The 20,986-nt window shown below is 36.2% G+C and overlaps 1 protein-coding gene across 4 annotated transcripts in view; it reads left to right on the top strand.

Annotated features, from left to right (window-relative positions):
- RSPO2 (R-spondin 2) overlaps window positions 1-20,986 on the top strand; it is a 103,857-nt gene that overhangs the window by 67,269 nt on the left and 15,602 nt on the right. For 2 of the 4 annotated variants that reach the window (XM_065054257.1, XM_065054254.1), the window contains exon 5: window positions 241-429. In XM_065054257.1, the coding sequence (XP_064910329.1) occupies window positions 241-429 (189 nt within the window). Of the gene's footprint in view, window positions 1-240; window positions 430-4,431; window positions 6,656-20,986 lie in introns of those variants that run through there. The other 2 variants (XM_065054256.1, XM_065054255.1) reach the window with 2 other exon arrangements.

Here is a 20,986-nt window from a genome sequence, read left to right as displayed (position 1 = left end):
AAGATTCCTTCAGGTTCCATAAGATATTTTAATTTTGTTCAAAGTTTTTGCCTTCTAACAGTGAAGCTTTTAAGTGGTGCATTCTAACAGTACATTCCTGGTAATAAAACAACAACAACAACAAAAAAAACACAAGCAAAAAAACCACAAACACACACAAACCAAAAATCGAAAACAACAAAGAAAAGCCAGAAGAATTGCTAACTCATGTCTAACTCATGTTTTCTTTTGCTTTATCAGAAGGCTGTGAAGTGGGTCAGTGGAGTGAGTGGGGAACTTGCAGCAGAAATAACAAAACATGTGGATTTAAGTGGGGCCTGGAAACGAGAACAAGACAAATTGTGAAGAAGCCAGCGAAAGACACGATACCGTGCCCAACCATTGCAGAATCCAGACGGTGTAAAATGGCCATGAGGCATTGTCCAGGAGGTAAGCACAGTCCATGCCACAAAAATCTTTATGAGCTTTTCTTAACTGAAATCTTCTTTCTAACTTGAAGAAAAGAGCTGTTTCTTCCCAGTGGAAGGGGAAACCCTGCCTTTGCTCTGCCAGCCAGGGCTGAAAGGCAGGAGTACTATGTCAGTCCAAACTGGTGCAGCAGCACTCCAGGGAAAGGCTCAAAGTGGGAGTGATCAGTCTTTCAGTAGACTGTGAAGCTGTGTTTTTCCTGGTGTGGTAATGAGACTTTTTCAACAGAGGTGCCTCATGGAAAAACGGTAACATATTGCCGTTTGAACGTCAGTGTGAAAATGATAGTGATGGTGGAATAATTAATTGCTCTGAGCATGACAGGAAAGATCATGATTCTAAACCTCTTTGCAGGAGGCACACATAGTGCTCGTGTGGTGGGTATTTAAATCAAATAAGTTAATTATGCATGGCATTGTTAGCTGGGGCTATTAGCTAGAATGCATTACTAGTTCTGAATATTGTAGATTAGGGCCAAACTATGCTAGCTGTGATACGAGCAGAATAGTGACATATATCAAGCTTTTCAGCATGAGACCAGCTTATGGCAATTACCACAAGTAGATAAAACACAATCAAATTTCTTTATCATGATGTTCTAAGACTTATGTAGTGATACTGATTCAAAAAAGGAAATGGAGTTTCAAATTTTCGTTCAGCTTTGTAGACCCCACAGTGGAGACACTTCACTGGTAGAGAGGAGTTCTTGTTATCTTTTAAATTGAAACTATTAAACTTGTACAGACTGAACATTTACAGTTTTCAGAATTTGTAGGAGATGTGGGTAATCATCAGGTGATAAAGATGCCATTTCTCTTTGATTCATAAGATTAAAGAAAGCTTCAGGTTTGAAGCGACTTCAAGAGATCTCTGGTCCAACCTTCTGCTTCAAGCTGGGTCAACCATGAGATTAGACAAATAAAAAGTAATAAAGGGTTTCAGATTTCTAAGAAAAGCCATTGTTTTGTGAATAAGCTAAAACTGAAATAAACTTAGCATATGTACATAAATAAACATACTTTTTGTTCTGGGATTGTGCAATAAGTCTCTCTTGGCTTGAACGTGCCACCCACCAGCATGTGTGAAAATTATACACAAAATTTTACTTCCTAAATTAGATTTATGCAAAATTCATTTTTGTCTCAAGGACCCTAACACAAACTGGAAGAGAATATAAAGCTGGTTCTCTGTTATCCAGGTTAACTGAGCTTGTTACGCACTCTTTGTCCCTATCCCACTCCCTATGCTCATACACAAGTGCATGCACACAAGAGAATAGTCATGGTGGTAAAGGGGTGCATTGTACATCACAGTTAATCTGCAACCTGAATAAAGTTCTCAAAGGCATTGAAGAGTGGAAGCTACAAAATTAACACCTCTAGAGGAAGGAAGAAGAAAAGGTAAAAGTCCAGGCAGATTTGGGCTGTCATGGTATGTGTCTTCTGGTGTCTTTGAATGCTGGGTCAGCTGCACCAACACCGAGGCAGCTGCACTGAATGAGTGCTTGCAGCCCGCTGAGGTGGATGGGCTGTTCCAGTTACTTCTAACAAACTCAGAAGTGCAGATGGGGGTATTCATCAGATCAGCTGGGGAAATGTTTTAATGCTGAAATGGAATTAAATTAAAGGAACCTGTGTGAAGATCTACAAAATCTCCAATCAATATTTATTGTTGTTGTTGAAGCTAAACATGAAGTTTAGCTTCTAGGGGAGAATTTGGGAGAACTGCAGAATATTTTTGATTTGACTCCATATGGTAGAGATTTAGCCATTTATGCAGCCAGTGTGTATGGAGGGAGATATTTCATGGATGCAATATCCAGCTTCTATATAAACTCCTGGCAAGTGGAATTTTACAGATGTGGTTTTAGCTTTACTAATATAGTTACAATTCAAATTACTGTAAATCATTTGAGAAGTGTGCTTAAGTGGACCACAGTGTTTATGAATGCTGCAGCATATTTATGTTACTGTGGTAATGTGGAACCATTGAACATTCATGTGTTTTTTGTAGCAGATTCTCTTAAATTGTTTCAAATTTTCTTGTCCAGCAATTCAGGTCACTGATTATAAAGATTTACCTCTCTAATTTTATCTTATCAAAGGCAGAGTGGTGGACTTTCCTAAGAGTTAGGAAATTTATTTCCTAGTCTATGTCAAGATTTTTTATCAAACCTCTCAATTTTTTTCACTGCATATCATGAAAGTTGTTTTTGCAAATGCAAATTCAGTGTGAAAGGCTTGTAGGACTCTTTCATAACCATAGGCTCCAGCAAATCCTAAATATTACAGTCTTCTTCTGTCCTCCCAAGATGTGGAATTCCCTGCCTGTGTTTTCAGAGATAAGAATTAGTATATAGAAAACTACAGGTCTGAACTCTCCACATCAAATGCTGATGCTTAATACTGCTTCAGTGCAATCATATAAAATACTGACCGAGTATAAACTCCTTTCTCTCTCCTAAGAAACTCCTGGGAGGGAGAGTGTTAGTGGTGTTTTTAAAGCCTGGGGTAATCCATCCCCAGGCCTGGTTACCTCTGCAGGTGAAGAAGCCACAGAGATTGTCCTGTTCAAAACTCCTGCTTCATAGTATGTTTTAATTATGATTATATATATGGCCAGTTTAAGATCATATTGCTTTATCATATTTTAGTTAGCAGGTTGCCCCGTTAGACAATTCCAGTGTTTATTTGCTTACTCACTGTGAAGCAGCAGAAGGCAGAGACACTGGTTACTAGGAAGCTGAAACTGAGAAGACCCTGGCTGTTAAGGAGTTTTTTATTTTTTAAAAATACAGTGTTTTCCCAATATTAGAAATTTTGTAATGAACTTTTAAACTAAGGAAATAAGAGAAAAGTGTAAGGCTAGCATTACTGGGGGACTGAAGAACCATAATCCCTGCAAATGCCAGTTGAGAGGCTGTTAATAAATCTTTTATTCCTCATATTGTCAGTACATAGACTCACACAAATGTGTAGGATAAGTATTGGATTCTACAGCTAAGACAGTTGTAGATTGTGGTGGATTATACTGAGCAGAGCAAGTAAGGATATTTTTGGTAGAGCAGGGTCAAAGTGTTTTTGACACGTTTTCTAATTCTGTACATTTTGCAGTTACCGTTTATGGTCCAGATCACAGAAAAACCTCCAAAACTGATTTTCACATGTTTGCAGAAGAAGTGGAGTTAAATTCAGTTTTCCTACTAAGTACTTCAGTTTCCTATTTATCAAGGATTGAGATGTTACCCATCTGGCCATATGGCTGTGTTACAAATCTAGCTGATGAAGAATTCTTCATCACTTCCCCAGTAATTGTGGAGTTGTAGAGACACGAGCTGGAATGCAAGTGAAAGATGATTTCACTTCTTTCCTGCTGAAGCCAGCAACATAAGAGAACACTCTACTTGATTTCAAATGTTACTCAGTGGTATTTTCTTATTGTCAGTACTAATTGATTTAACTGTTATTACCAGCTGGGAACATCACATTTGTGTATCTGTTCATGTTATGTATGTTACCCTGTGGCTTGGGTGTAACATGACTCATACTATAAGAAGTTAGACTTAAAAGAAGATGACTTGGATTGTTTAGGCCACCTCCTACACGTGCTGATCTCTTCCTGATAAGGAATTTTCTCCTCTTTAGGTCAAAAAAAAATTAAAAAAGAATTTTGAAAAGAAGAGTGCTTGTGTTATAAGCAATGGGGAAATTAGGAGGCAGAAATGTTCTGTGGACCAATACAGCTTGCTGTCTAGAATTTTTCCCAAATATTTATTAGAAACATCCTCTTTTTACCTCCTATTTTTACGTGTTACCCATGTTCACCTCAGTAAATTACTCCTTCTTTATTTGTACCCTGGAGATACTTGCAGATTGCTTTCATGTTTCTTATTAAATATTACAAAGGCAAGCAAAGCAGCTCTTCAAGTTAGCTGACACACAAATATTGCTCTGTTATTTCTAGTAAAAATCACGATGCCATTTCTGAATGCTTATCTCGGACACAAAGAGAGGTGAAGATGAGATGTATGTCTACATTTATTTCCTGATCTGGAAAGAGGGAAGGCATTGGGACAGGACATGAGGCTACCAGTAGGAGTTCTTCCCTGACATAGACGCATAATTGGATGGACGTCATGGCGGTTGATCACACTTTGGAGGCTTTTTATGCAGTAATCTTTCTTATTTCCATTGCTACAATAATATTTAAGAGTTCTGGAAGAGCAACAGTAAAAAGTTCCAATCGGACTTTCTGTCTTTATGCTGTTACGTTTCATTATTAGTACTCAGAAAATATGACTGAAAAGATTAAAAGATAAAAGAATGTATACTTAAATATAGAAAACAAATATGCAAAGCTACAAAATGTATGTTAGGTAAGTAGTATGTGTTATTTTAATCTAATAAGTTACTAGTGATATGGCAAATGGAGTTAATGATCCCGCTTTGCAACAAATATTTAAGGTAGGATAAACAATATTTAGAATAAATCTGTACATACACTTTGAAGACACTAGCTATACACTTAAGGTGTACTAAACTAGCATAATTTCTAAGAGAAGCCATGTTACAGGTATAGTTATCTCTAGTAGCTAAGTATTTTTTCCTTCTTTAAACGGACATATTTCCTCTGAGAGTGAATGCTTTAACATTTCTGGCTTTAACTTGGCAACCTGCAGTGTAAAGGCTCAAATGTGTTATTTTGTTGCTCTTTGACTCCACCCAAAAGTTTGGTGCTAACATTTGTTTTCCTTTGAAACCTGGCAAAATACATCAGGATTCCTCTCTTTATTAGATTTATTTCGAAGAGGCTAACCACATGATTTTTTAGTTGTGCAACCAACAAAATCACAGAATTATTGAATAATATGCGTTTGAAGGGAATGAGGGAGGTTACATAGTCCAGCCTCCTGCTCAAAGTAGAGTCAGACAAAGTGGTCCAGGGCCATAACTTGTTTTCATTGAATTTCATGAGGTTACTCTCAGCTACAATGAATCTCTTAGTAAGTGAGAAATAATAATAATAAAAACTCAAACGGAGCAACAGAACTAAGTGAGCGATCTGAGTGATCAGACAGGTGATTATGTTCTTTTAAGCTTTTTGACTATATCTACACCGCAGTGCCCAGTGTGGGAAAGTTTGTAAGCCAGAATGCTTTTGAGACCTTAATTTATAGCTTGCACTTGTCACAAATAGGCACAATACCTACAGACAGCATCTGCCTTTTGAGTGTCAGTGCTAGGGTGCTCTCTAGGTGGGTCTCCATAAAAACAACCACCACATTTTGTGTCTCCTGTTGGCCTCGTTATGTTGCCATAAGAACAGGTAGCTTAAGTGGCAAAGACTGGTCTGGGAACAGCAAGAACTGTTGGCTTCTCCACAAGGACAGTTGAGCGCTGGGCTAGATTTACACAGTCACTGACCTTGGAAGTTTCCATGACCTGACTGGACAAAGTCCTGAACAATCTGGTCTAAATGGTCTTGATGGTACTGACAGCAGAAAGTTGGACTGGGGACCAGCCTGGATGATTCTGCTGCTTTGAATGGCAGGACACGCTGTGAATTTAGGCTGAAAGAACACTGTTCAGGCTTAGCAAAATTTCTGATATATTCTACTCCCAGTTAGAGAGAATCTGGAATGACTGGTCATAAGGAAAAGGAACGAAAAAAGTTTTACTGTATTTGTTATAGTGCTGAGATCTCTTAATTTGGTCTGTTTTATTGATGTTGAAATAACATGTGGAGTGTGTTTAATTTTTAATATAACGCTGTTTCATGCATTTCCAAGTTTAGCTTTAATCAGTATGGAAGCTTAGTGAGAAGCACTGCCTTCTTAATTTACTTTTTTGTTGTTTGAGTTGTTAACTTAATTGTCTTTGGCTGAATGCTACACACTTGTAATTTCAAAATCTTGCATAGGATCTAAAAGATACATGCCACTATGTACCTTTATTTTAACTTAATGCACAAAACGGCAGTCTAAGAAAACACTGAAAAAACAGCAGAAGTACTATAGAGCTGCAGATATAGAACTGTACTTTAGTTTTAGATTTGCTTTGACTTATCAAATCATAAAGAAAAGTCCAATCTAATTTGTTGACATTTTTAGTAACTTGAGGATTTCATTCAGTTGTTAGCTAAATGATGACATAAATGTATGTGGCAAGTTATAGATAAAAGAAAATGATCCTACTTAGAAATTGTTATCTTATAAGTTGACGCATGATCTGAAGAGGGGTGCTAGCGAATAGAAAGCATCGTTGTTCTGGGCAAGATGTCAAGATTTACAAACAGTAAGTTATTACTGCTTTGGTTAGTACTGCATAAATCTTGAAGACATTGGAATATTATTTATCACTGTAATACTAAAAATTAGTGTTTAAAACTCTTATCAGCATTTTGAATGAGACTAGTACATAGTATTTACAACAGTTACTGTCATTGCCTACTGCAGTTCTCTGTTAATTTTGCAGTAACACTGGAACAAATCTGCCCTTTTTGTTTTTTCCCTCAGCAGACAGGTAGCAACTGCATTAAGTGTATTTCTGCTGAGTACTGGCTCTGCTAGAATATCTGTATTGGCAAGCAGGCTTGCATCCTTGATGTATCTTGAGAGCACCAATTACACTCTGACCGAGAAGGCTTGGCCTTTGCTTGTCTGAAAACATAGTCTACAATTTTGAGTTACAAAGCGTGACTCAAAGCTTCTGAAGGAAAAAAGGCAAAAACATTTCAGTATCAGCAGAGAGCTTACGAGAAGTAAATTCCACCAAAGACATGTGTTTTCCCAGTGCACATTGGGAAAGAGATAGCAATGAGCAAATATTTTTGTGAGTGTTTAGTTAATGGTTGTTCCACACATTTTGTGAAGGAGCTAACGAGTGGGAGCAAGAAGGGACAAGAGGAAAGTAGTTTGGAGACTTTCCAGAAAACCAGGACTGTTTTATAATGTAGCTTAACCCACCTACCCTGCAATGCTTGTTAGGAAGTTCAGGAAACAAGCTTTTGTCAGCTGCAGAATCTGCTGGTCTGGATTGTCAACATCTGCTACATACAGAGGATGTTGTGCTGAGGGTATTATTTCTTCTTTTCTCCCTACTCTTTAGCTGCTCACATCCAGAAGGGACTGCTGCAGGTAAAAACTAATAGTAAAGGAAATCCAAATCCTAAGGAAAATGCAGTCTGTAATACTGCTTATTTCAGTGAGTGTGCTGTCAACTAGACTGTAAGTATTTTAAATTAAGGCACATAGGTAAGAGATATAGTTATATTATCAATAGCCAATAAGTTTATGCCAGCTTCTAAGAAAGAAGACACAGGTCATCATTTCTATTTGGTGATAATAAAAGAATCAAAACTGAATTAATAGTTTGGGTTGGAAAAGACTTCAGGAAGTTATAGCACCAAAAAAAACATCACCACCACCACTACCAAAAAAAAACAACCCCAAACCAAACCAACAACAACAACAAAAAAAAATAACAACAGCAACAACAAAAAAAAAACAAACCACAAAACACCCCAAACAAAAAACACAAAAGAAAAACTGACCAAACAAACAAAAAGCACAAAACCCTGTCCCCACAAAACAACCACCCAAGCAAGAAAAACTCTGAATACATGCAGGAAAGAAAATGCATGCACATGTGTGAGCTAAGAGATTAAGTAACTGTATTATGCATACATTTGATTCATATGCATTAAAATGAGTTAAGGTATAAACTTAATGTGACTTTTTAAAAATTAGTGTTATTTTTCTATTGCATTGTTGGAAGCAATCCTTTCCCTAGTTGTTTTCTGAAGGAAAAATGCATTCTGATTAGACTGTATCTGAAAAGCAGTTAGTTTTCATAAGCTGTGTAAACTTGAACATCAATTTGAGTAGCAGTTATGTTTAGTTCTAAACCCGAGTACTGTATAGCAAGGACCAACATCCAGCTTTTACTTGCAGATTTTAGAGGAATGACTCCTCTTTGCTGTTATTAAACTACGTCACATTGCTTAAGGGTCTAGATGGCTCTCAAAACTCCGAACAAGATATGGCTGTTGACTCATCCTCCTCCGTTTTTTATGTGTTAGAAATAGGGTCAGTTAAATTAAGCAGCTAAGCAATTAAGTGCCCTGAAAAATATCAACACTTTCTGAGAATTACCCTTCCAAGATTTAGTTCTTTCTCTGCTTGTGCCAATTCAATGTTCATAGAATTTCTCAAAGTTTGAGGGTCTTTTTAACTGTTCAGTTTTTGGGTTGGTGTTTTATTTGAAACTGGTATGGTGGATCTTGTGTGGAAGTTGTGGTAGCTTGATATTAAGTCAGTGTTCCTACTAAACTTTTTTGTTCTTTTAGTCCAGATTAACAGTACAATGGGTTACAACTGCAATTATTAAATTATGTGAATTTGTGTGAACATGCTCAACTAATATATTACTTATAATGAAACCTGTAACTTAAATGTAAATAGCCTAAATTTCCTTGTAGTGTTGTTGTAGTGAAGTGTAGTTTTGGTTTGTTTGCTTATTTAACTGATAGGTCAGGTTTTTAAAGGTTTTAAGAGGCTTGAATCTCTTTGACTTAAGCTAAATTTAAAAATTCATGGTTCTTTTTAAGACTAGAAATAAAATCTGTCTAAGATGACCCTTACAGGATACCTTTCAAGACAGTGGCAAAACACTTCTGTGGGAAAAGGTTGTTTTCTGTTTTAGTTTTCCTTCTTCAGTAGCACTGCCCAAAGCATACTTTGTAATGGACTATATATATACACCCGAGTGCAAAGTTTTAGTTCCAACTATATATATACACCTGAGTGCAAAGTTTTAGTTCTAAGTACCTTAACACTACAATTCAGCCTGTGGAAATTCATGTATTGTGTTATCATATAGCAGCATGACATGTTTTCAACTTATTTTCATAGAATTATCAGGGAGTTACTGACAGTACAGAAGTGGCAACTCAAGCACATTTTTCCCTTCTTTCTGAGTATAAATTATCTTTCAATCCTCCTTTTTAATTAAAGTAGTACAAAATATTTTCTTGGGAAGACTTTCACAGAGTTTTTCCAATCATTAAAAGGCTGTATGCAGAATTTATTTATTGCTATTGTTAGACCAGATAAGCACTTTCAACATATGTGTTTCCTTAAGTATATTCTATTTCACCAGTAGCCCAAGTATCATGTGATACAGTATCTCCTATGGGAGTTCTCTGTTTTTAGTGAATAACTGAGAAAGTCCCGGAGTGTAAATCCTCATAAATGACCAAAGTGTGAGTTAGAACTGTCCCATGGCAATTATTCTGTTCAGGATTGTTTAAAAATGCTGAAAGAGAGCCAGCTGCTAATCCATGTGGAAATACAAACACTGAAAAGCTGCAGCTATCCAAGTGCACAGACTGCATTTGTCCATAAAAGGTACCTGATAGATTTTATTGTGCATGCCCTTATGAACTAACTCCTGTTGGCTTTGTCTTTTGCTCATTCTGAAACTACAGTCCACCTGTAGGAGTAAAACACATGCACTTCTTCATTTCTGAATCTCAGCCAGACAGCTTTTTTTGTACATTATAGTGTCAGCGGTTTCAGTCACAGCAGAGAAACCAGTTAACACTTACCTACACGAGATGACTTTTTCCTCCATGAGGATCAGTCTGTAAGTCACAGTTCTGTGTGTGTTCTCTCCCTAAGCACAGGTGTGGGTATGGCAGGTCTGGAGAGCCATCTGCTGCATGTGTGGCATGTCTAGAAAGCAATCAGCCTTGCTTCTTTTTAGGGATTCATTAAGGCTTTCCTTTCACAGAAGTGTCTTCTTAAGTAGTAAATGTATTAGGCTATACAGATATTACTTGTTTTCACAACATTGATGCAAGGGCCTGTTCTGAGTTGGCGGGGATAGGATTAACTTCCAGAGGAAGCTGGGAGGGGGACACAGCTAGGACAGCTGACCCAAACCAGCGAAAGGGATATTTAATACCATGTAATATTAATGGTTGGACTTGATGATCTTAAGGGTCTTTTCCAACCTAAATGATTCAATGAATCTAACCTAAGGTAGCCCAAGACATAACTCATGGATTCAGACTGAATCCAGCAAAAATTGCTTCCTCCTACCTATCCCACAACCAGACAGGGTAAATCTGAAGACTAAAGAATCCAGCAAAGAGGAGGAGAGAGGAAAGAATCTGAGAAATAGATAGTTAATGGCTTCTTCCCATTATTAGTTTTTGTTTGTTTTTTTTTTTTCTTTTAGACAGAAAAAGATCACATTTGAGTCATAATGAATGGTTTTATTAGATGAGTGCAAAAGGTAAAGCCTGTCCACACATGCTGTTTCACTGACTGGTTTCCAATGATTTTTAAAATTTGACCCACAACGGACACGTCTACAGTGATGTGCAATTCAGAGGCTCCTAAGCTGGGACTGCATAAAGTAGCTCAAGAAATGGAAACAGTTTAAAAGTGTCAGCCTAATGCGGTGCAAGAGTTAATTACCCCTGCTGAGAGACAGGATTTATTAGATCTGGCATAGTGTTGTGCAGATATAATGTTTTGAGACCACAAGGTACTATGTTTGTGATAAAGAACTGTGATTTGCTGTATGAATGCATAGCTCATGAGTGCTAACCTGGGGCTTTCATTCTCTTGTGGGTTTTGTTCCTGACAATTATCATGGAGGGGCTCACAAATTCTGGAAAGGGACAGTGCTCAATTCGTAAATACAGCAGCTTCCAGTACTTTGCTGTAGGCCAAATTTAATTTAATTAACTTGGACCAGCTGGCTACAGGAGTCAAGGGGGAATGTGGACAGGGAATAGGTGGAGGAGCAATCTCCTCAGCTGCTCTCACTTGACCAAGTTGCGGCTAGTGTAAGAACTAGTCTGGAGTCAAGGCTGATTTTTTAAGGATGTGCTGTGAAAATCCTTCATAGAGAACTTCTAGATATGCCTACATCGTTACCTCTCATGAACAGCACAGGAGAGGAAAGGAGGAAAAGACCTGTTGCATTTTTGTTTGTTTGTTTTAATTATTGGGTTTTTTTGGCATTGTGAAGTAATTTTACCTCAGGTTGGAAAGCCTGGAGACCACTGATTCCCATAGTACTTTTTGCTTTGTGCCTCAGAGCAGAATGTAAAGGGCTTACTCTTGAACAGTTTGAATTCCAGGTTCATTCAGAAGAACTATGAACATGACTGCAGATAATGTTTGGAAAAGGAGTGGAAACACAAGCAGAAACGAAGAGCAATAGAAAGCAAGAATTTCTCATTATGTGCTTGTACAAAAAGTTCAACACAGTAGAATGGGTACTGTAAAAACTGTCAGACTATTTAGCTTCATTCATTGCTTTTCAAGTTACACAACACAACCTTAGCTGTTGACTAGATGCAAGTGCCAGGCAGCTCTGATCAGATCTAGCATAGCTGTCTGGAAACTACACAGCATTTACCTTTAATACTACAGTACCGTCAATACTGACAAAAGTGCTACATTTGTCTGATACTTGAAATGACAAATGCCTAAATGATTTCTAAATCAAGACTCATTAAAAGCTACCACAAAGTTGGTTATATTCCATCTTTGTATTTTTTTTCTCTGAATTTATGAACCAGATGATGTTACCTCCTAACTTACCATCTGTTCCTTATAACTTCAAAACTGGAAGAAATAACTTTTATGAGGCCTAGCAAAGAGAACCCACAATTTGGCCAAATACAAAGAATAAATTTTAAGCGTTACAAAAGATTGTGCAGGAAAGATGCACTACAAATAAGTTCACAAGTCTGCCTTTTAACACTAGGAACAATATATGAGTAGGACTATTAGAGTGTATTTACAATAAAAGAAGAGATTGTATTCGATAACTGATGGCTGAACAAATTTCTGGGCCTTAAAAATGCAATAGGTAAAAGATACCTACTGAGCAAGTTGTGTCAGGTTTCAAATCATTGCTCTGGTTAGACAACTAGAATAGCTGGTGGAAGGTCTCTAGCTAAAGGAAGGTACAGTGGCAGAATACAGGGAGGTAGGTCTTGAAGGAAAAGGCAGTTGGTTTCAAGATGATTATAGGCTATTTCAGTTTTATAACACAAAATACTGATATTCTGATGTAATAGTCAGAATTTTTCATAATCATTTTAGGTGATTAAATATATGTACTCTGCAGGATTTATGAATACATGCTATCAGCTGTAATTCACTGCACTCAGTACCTGATTATTCTGTCACTAGACTTTCCTAATTGGCTCTGCAATCCAATGCCAGCTTGAGCATAGGCTGCAGTAATTCCTCTTCTGAGAGCAGGAGAAGCCAGTGGATCATGAGTCCCAGACATAAAAATGGAAAAATCATGGGATATAAGGTTCATTTTCTCTTGCAGCTGTGTCAAGGAAAAGGGGGATTTATCATTTCTACAGAACTTGGTAATAAGATGGCCCAAAAATGAGTAAAGTGTTTTGTAAGAAGTTTTACAACATGCAGAATATTTCTTTTAACTGTAGGGTGTGTGTTTGTTTGTTTGTTTGTTTTAATTAGGTAAGTAATTGTTCTTAAAATTTAAACCTCTAATAAAAGTTGTTTCATACATCTTTTCCAGAATAATGTTTTTTGGGTGGAGTATATTGTGAAAGAATAATATATTACTTTTATCTTCCAACCATCTGATTTATTTTTTCAGGGAGATAAAAGAAATTCAGTTTCTTTGGAGGGGAACACTCCCACCCTTTTATTACAATGTCACAGGTTTACGATACGTCAAACTGTGGCTCAAGCTTACAAAGCATTAACATCCTAGTTCTTTGTGTGAGATGCTTATCTGGAATAGATCAGAGTTGTTCTATAGATGAATTCCTATTGATCTTCTATAGCATTGATAAGTGTGAGCCTCTTGATGGTTATTGCCGGAAGTCTGAAGTTCCATCAAAGTCAGCAAAGTTTCATTGCTTGATTGGTTTAAATGACAAGCAAATCTGTCTGTTTGGTAATCATCGATTGTTCCACAAATAAGAGGATCTTAGAACTTTAAAGTGAACTTAAAATAAGAGCCAGAATATAACTAGAGTCCTTCTCACTTCACTGAGCAATTTTGAAATTCTAGGTTGTCCTAGAAGAAATTGTTTAAAAAATTATTTTAAAAGAAAGATACAATCAGCTGAGTATGGAATAAGAGTTTAAATAGTGTTGCTGGACTTGGAGTTCTAACTGGCTGCATCAGTGTGTGCACTTCAAAGCTAGGAGCAATGTGTTGCAAAAGAACCACTTAAATTATTATTATTATTTTTTAGATGATTATCCAAGTTAGTATCTCCATATAATCTTTCAGGGCTGTTAAAACAGGGTGTGGATCTATTGACAGAGGTGTGGTGTGTTTTTTTTATTTTTTAATGTGAACCAAAATTTCATCTAATTATGCAATTAATTGTGTAAACTCTCTAGAACTGTCCAGTATGTGGTAAAGACATCATGTAACCTCACAGGCAATGAAGTTATTTTGGCTACCTGTTATACCATCATACTAATTTTTGTAAAGACTGTTCTAAGACAATAAAAACCAAGAGAATAGTGGAAGACCTTTATACTTAGAACAGTGTGATGGGGAAGCCTTAGGCTTCTCCCTCAATCAAAACTGACTGATTTTGGGAAGACATTTCTTCAGAAAATGAAACTCTGATACTATCAGCATTGCAATGCTTCAGCTACCAAAGGGAAGCTACAAAAGCCCTGAAATCTGTAAGAGGATTCGTCCCCTGTGGACACTTGGAGAAAGCTCAGGTACTTCCTTCAGCAGAACTCTTTGAACTGTGGAAGTTACCACGTATCACTTGCAGGAACTGTTTTTAAAAAGTTATACCTTATTACTTCCTAAGATGATTAAGTGAAAAGAATAATACAGTAATGAGAACACTGATTATAGTTCCCTGTATTTCTCTCTTGCGTGATTTTTTTTGTCTTTAAAGCTCAGCTGCTGGAACCGTCACATAATAACAGTTTTTATGTTCTAGCTGGTTTTCCAGTCTTTGTGGCTGCAGGCAAATGTCTGAAGACATGGACACCCTGAATGTCTCAACAGCAGAAATTAAACAAAAAGCACTGGTCATTAATTACTTTTTTAAAATCTAGTGGTTTAAAATGTTACTTGTGGCTGGCTCATGATTTTTGACACAGCGTGGCTGACAAACTTGTACCTGACATCTAACCCAGAAAGGAACATGTTCAAAGGTGCGAGTTTAGAGTTTTCAGTGTTTTCCAGAACACTGTGTCTCACTTAGGTATCCATATGAAAACTGTATATTTTCTGTATGAAAATAGTTGGCATATAATTTCTGAAGAAGAGAATGTTGTTGTGTAAGACTGTATACAGTCTTTGTATGTACACAGACTTTGGAATGTTTCCAAAGACCTTGCTTTCTTGATATTTATGTAAAAACCTGGTCAGCATCAAAAAATCAAGCGTTATTAGTGCAGGAACACTTCAATGCAATGAGCTAACGTGCTAATTTGAGGGATTAGAAATTAATCTTCTAGTTTGGGCTCTGAAAATGAGCTAACACAAAGCATTGTGACTGACATAAATAGCTGTTAATTTACTTCCTTGCTTCCTGTCAGCAATTTCATTGCTGTTGAGTAGGTATAATTGTGTGTCCTCAAAGAGATTGCTTTAAAACCAGTTATGACATTGTCAGACTTTCCAAATCCTTTATAAAGCACAGCAATTTCCCGCTACAGATAATAATACCTCAGTCTTTAGTTAAATTTAAAATCTGCTGTAGCTTTTTTAAAAAAATAAGATGTATAGTCTTCAAAGTTGAGTTGACTGAAGTTATCCTATTACATAAGTGCCCGTGAGTATGTTGTTCAGCTGTGCCAAGTTTAAAAGAAAAAATCGTGCATTTTAACAGTCTGTGGAATGGTAATGGTGCCACCACACTACCAAACAGATTTTGAAAGCAAGCACTTTTAGATTGTTTACTAGTCCAGAGTAGTTGCAAGGGTAAAGTGTGGGAGGTCTCAAGCCTAAGCCATTTTACAGAGAATGAAGTTTTAACAGTTACTGCTGTGAGCCACATCACTCAGCAGTAACTCCAAGAAAAATTGTTTATGCTTGGCAGAAGTTAACACTAAACAAGCACCATAATCTCATTTTTTGCTAGCAAATATGTTTTCCAATTAAAAAGGAGCTAAAATGTACTCATGGTGATCTTACACTTCTGAAGATAAGTGTAAGAGGTACTTTGTCCAGTTTTGGGGTGGTTTTGTGCCAAATTTAAAAAAAATATAGTAGTCAGATCTAGATTTTCCTTCTTTGAAGCTTTGTACAGTGTTTATTACGGTCTACCTTTATTTTGACATAAAAATAGCAGGAAATTGAATATTGAATCATGTATATAATGTTTAAATTTGGAAACATTTTTGTTTGAGCACTGTAGCTCAAGAGCCAATATTTGTTATTCTGCTTTGATTTTTATAGCTCTCAACATATTTGGCTAAGTTATGGAAACTTAGATTTTGTGTGCGTTTAATTTTTTTTCTAAATAGCTTTGACATCTTATGTTTTTCATTTATACCCAAAACTTACCATGTTGCCCTCAAAACCTAATGCTCTTCATTATACAGATTGGGACAATAGTTCTTTGTTTATGTATAGTACAAATACTAACATATATGAATGCATGCATAGAAATAAAATGTTTGTATGAGTCCAAGCTTGCTAGTATTTCCTAAATCCAGAAGATACTTAAGCCGGAATAACTTGAATCTTTAGCACTTGGTACTTCTTTTCATACACAGCTGTTGCTGTTCAGGCTTTCAAAAATTTGTTCAATAACATTTTTTTTATTAGCAGGCCCTATGGAATGCTTGGCACTTTTGAATGTTTGCTGCTGAAGAGTATCCTTTCAGAAGGACAAGCGTGTTTTAAGAGATTATTCTGGCTTCTTTCAAAATGCCTTACTGGCTTCCAGGTGGACCTGCTGTTCACAGTCCACAGGGCTTTGTGAAAATGTTCATCTTTAACTTAGTCTTCTGCCCAAAGTAATGGTATTGTGAAGCATGCTGTGGGATTTTTGCAGTCTTGTATTTCTTCATACAAAAATTCTAGATTGTAAAATGCTACATGACAAATAGTGCCATAGAATCATTATTTTTTTTTTTTTCAGAAACAGTGACTAATTAATGAAGCATTTCTGATAATGTGTCAGTTACATTTATTAGCCCAAACAGGACAAAATAATTCCATAGTCACGTGTGCTGAACATGCCTCAAGGAGCCCTCCATGGCTTTTGTTTAGAAATGAGGTTTGAAACAGTTGGCAATAAAACTTTTTCACTGTTCTAGTTTCACTGTTCACTGGCTGATACCAGTGAAAATATACTCTAATTATTTAAAAGTATTTAATACTTTTTTATGAGAGCTAAATCAGTGGGTGAAATAATGAAAGGAAATTTGGGGGACAGATTTCTTTATTGTAGCTGCTTGTGAATGACTTACTAGTTTGAAGAATCATAGCACAGTATAAAGTCAGTATATCAACCCACATCCCTAGAATTGTTACCATAACCTCAAGAATATTTAGCATTCTATATTATTGCAAAAACTATTGACCATTGTTTAATTTATCTTACCCTTAAAAAGAAGGGATAACCATTTCAGTAGGTAATAGAAACATGTAAAATCTCGCCTTGTAATCATGCCATAGAACAATGTTTCTTCCAGTCATTTGGAGCTTCCAGTACTGGCTAGAAGTAGGAATTGCAGAAGCATATGAAAATATTCAAATGGTGGTTAATGGATTATATTTTATTTTGTATGATAATATTGTTATTGTACTGTGTATAACTGTGCTGCTTCATATACAGCTATTTTTCTAAATGCCAAGATGTGGCTGGTAAACAACCTTAAAATTTAACTTCATGGTTACTACAATAAGTGAGTTTCAATGGAATAATGCAGTTTGGAGAGAAGACATAGCTGTTGTGCACATTGTGCATTTTTGTTGGGACATTTCTACTTCCAGATATTTTTTTTCTGAGCTCTCTAGCATAGCCACAAAAAATGATATGGTTTTAAAAGTCACTAAGGGGAGGGGGAAAGTCTTATAGTATTTCATAATGTTCTGTTCAAATCTTATGCATAATTTGTCAGACCTGCTTTTGATATTCTTGTTTGATGGAACAACTCTGCACTCCGGATGCTCATGCAGAGACAGATCTGCTCTTGTGCAGGTGCTTGCATAATGTGTACTGAAAATCAAAACTCCAGGTGTATATCAGACTGTAGTAGCTTTATCAAAAACTAAATTTTCAAAGTTGCTGAGCTTAGCAGACATGGATAACTCTAACAGTTTTCTGCTTTCCTATAAAAGAGGTAGAAATTTTGTGGCTTTTAATTAATTATATGGTTCTCCATTAATAAGAGAAAAACAAGTGGTGTAGCATGTGCCTTGGTGCTATGCAGTTTAGCACAGCTGATGTTTTAATCCAGGTGTGGACATTGCTGTACTGAGGAAGGCCAGCTTATGTGACAAGAAGAGTGACGGGAAGCTGTGTACCTCACTGGAACATTGAGGGGGATTGTGGAGAAAATTTTGAAACCTGTGGAGCACTATGGAAAAAAAAATTAGTGAAAACAAACTCAAGAGATAGTAGTATCAGCACAATATCTGCAGCTTATTTGATGTATCTGAAGGTACAATATCATTCTGTGCTACACTGTAAATGCTCTTTCCGTACGACTGAGACACTAACAGCATTTCTGTCCTTTTTACGATCCTAAAGTACTTTCTCTATCCATTAGCCACTTGTAATTTGATTTCTGAGTGACCTCACATCTTAATCTTCTCAAAATACCATTTATAACTGAAGTTTGCAGTTTTGGTGGTTGAGGCTGGGCAGAATTCATGGGAAGGCACTGTGCTTAAAATTTTCTTAAAATGCTTATGGACCCACCATTATCTTCTGTGTGTAGTTTCTTATTGCAAAAAGCCCAGATGGATTGGCTGTATTCTATTGAGCTGCACATCTGCAACAAACTGTTATCATTTGCATTAGCACAATAGTTGGCTGAATAAGCTTGCCTCAACACAGAATATTAACAGATGCCTTTCTTTTTTCTGACCTCATTTAAGCACAGAGAAAATAATTTTCTGTTTCCTTTCCCAAAGATGATAGAGTTCTTACTTCAGGGTGTTGTCTGATGTAGTCAGCTTGTAAGAGAGAATTTTAACCAGTCATTTTCTCAGAAATTAGTATATCCACATGCTTTCATCTTTTGTAAGTAACATTCTGGGCCAGCCTTTCAAAATTGTGAACAATTAGAAGCCATAAGCAAAAATACACAATCACTTTCCACAATTCTAAACCTACAATAAATGAAATGCAGGCACTATGTGCCTGATTTCTAAGGTATTTAAATTAGAAGTGGAGTGATGCACACATTATATATATATGTATATATATATATATATATATATGTACACCTTTGTGATCTAACCCCAGCCAGCAATTAAGCACCATGTAGCTTTTCACTTCCCCCCCGCAGTGGGATGGAAGGGAGAATGGGGAAAAAAAGTAGAACTCCTGATTTGAGATAAAGACAGTTCAATAGGACAGCAAAGGAGATAACTTAGTAATAATAATAATGATGATGATGGAATATACAAAGCAAGTGCTTCACAATGCAATTGCTCACCACCCATTAATCGATACTCAGCCCATCCCTGAGCATAAATTCCCCTGGCCAGCTTCCCCTAAAATATATACTGAGCATGACATCATGAGCAGCATGGAATGAACAACCTTCTGCTAGAAATAGAAACTTATATCTGATCTGTTGTTTGAAATCTCCAGTGTGTTCCCATGAAGTAATTCTTGCACACAAGGAGACAATAAATTAATTCTTCAAATATGACCATATTTTCACTACCAGATGAAATTTCAGAACAGAATCACCTATCAAAAAGTGTTTTTGAGAAATTATGAGATCAGGCTAGTTTAAATTCCTCATTATATAAATTATAGACTGAAATTAGTCCCATCTTTTATAAACTAGAAAAGGAAAAAAGAGAAGTATCTTCCTCCTTTGTAACATGTTGTATTGTTCAGTGTTAGTTTTAGCTTCTGTTCTTGGCCTATTCATAGATCTGCAGCCTATTACAGTGGCGCCTGTTAGAGCAAATACTGTGAAAGTTTTGCCAGTTTTTCTATGATAAACCATGTTTTCCAGGAATTCATACTTGATCATTAAATATCCCTCATAGTTGAGACTTGGCATGAAAAGTATTGATTCACAAGGATTTTGCTTGTATATTTATCCAGATTCTCAAAAATAAATCAATCATCTAATTTATTAAGTCAGAGGCATTTCAAAATAACGTATTGTTTAAAGATCATAGAATTGTATTTGTTGGAAACAAATAATATTATGGTCACTTAATCTAAATAGGCACATTTCCTGACAATGAATAATTGCTTTGTTGCTCTTACCTCACAAATCACTCTTAAATGTTTCTGTGTGTTTTGTCTATTGGGTAAATCTGTGTAGAAATTGATTAGTATTTTAAAATGGTTAATTATTTTCATTATTCTATAAATATTGAGATAACTAAGGTATTTTCCTTTGAAAAGCTGTGTATCAGTGCAAATTTAATTGTATAAATAACTAACTTCTGATGGTAATGTTGCATCCTAATGTGCATCTTAAAACATATTTTTGTATATGGCATGCTTATTTTATCTTAAAACTTCTTTCTACATGGCATGCTTATTTTATAAGTGGGGGGATTTTTCCCTCTAGTTAATTGTACTATGAATGTATGTTGTGAATGTTAATCACAGAATGTTAATCACAGAAATATGAGACGCGATCTGCTTTGTGACTCTTACGTAGGATGTTTCAATAGTTCTGAAAGAGACAAACTATAACACTGGCAATTTCTGACTGTTAATCCATTTAATTGTGCAGATTTTAATTGTCTGCATAGACAGGCAAACAGGGGAGAAATGCTTATTCTACATTAGAAACATTTCTTTTCAACTGCATATCAGTACTTTGTGTTTCCTGTTGAAATCAGGTCTGGGGAAAGAGCTATTATATGAAGTTTATTTATACAGAAGTCAGCAGTAGAAATCACATGTTCAAAGCCTGTGTGTGTGGAAAGAAGTTTAAAAAAGAATAACTGGATACCGTTAGAGAGTAAGTAATTATTCAGCAACACAGAAGGAAACTGAAGGATGTTAAGCATAATTGGAAGGAGAATAAATTCAAACAGGATTTTGAAAAGAATCTCCTGAAGTCAGCAAATACTCCTTTCCACTCTGAGTTCGAGAGAAGGAAAGTGGCTATAATAGTGGATTAATAGTCTCAGTAGAGAAAATAAACAGTTGAGTGGATACTTGTAACTAATTTGATAAGTATGTCACACCCTAAATGATCCAGTTGTCACCCACTATTAATCTTATAGGACAGTTTAAATCAACAGATGGAACAGATTATGATGAAGGCAGTGGCCAAGAAAAGAGTATTTGCTAACATGATGAA

The sequence above is a fragment of the Columba livia genome, chromosome 2, assembly GCF_036013475.1.
Source record: "Columba livia isolate bColLiv1 breed racing homer chromosome 2, bColLiv1.pat.W.v2, whole genome shotgun sequence".
Taxonomy (NCBI): Eukaryota; Metazoa; Chordata; class Aves; order Columbiformes; family Columbidae; genus Columba; species Columba livia.
Note: the sequence above shows the minus strand (reverse complement) of the source record. Positions and strands in the feature narration are given on the sequence as shown.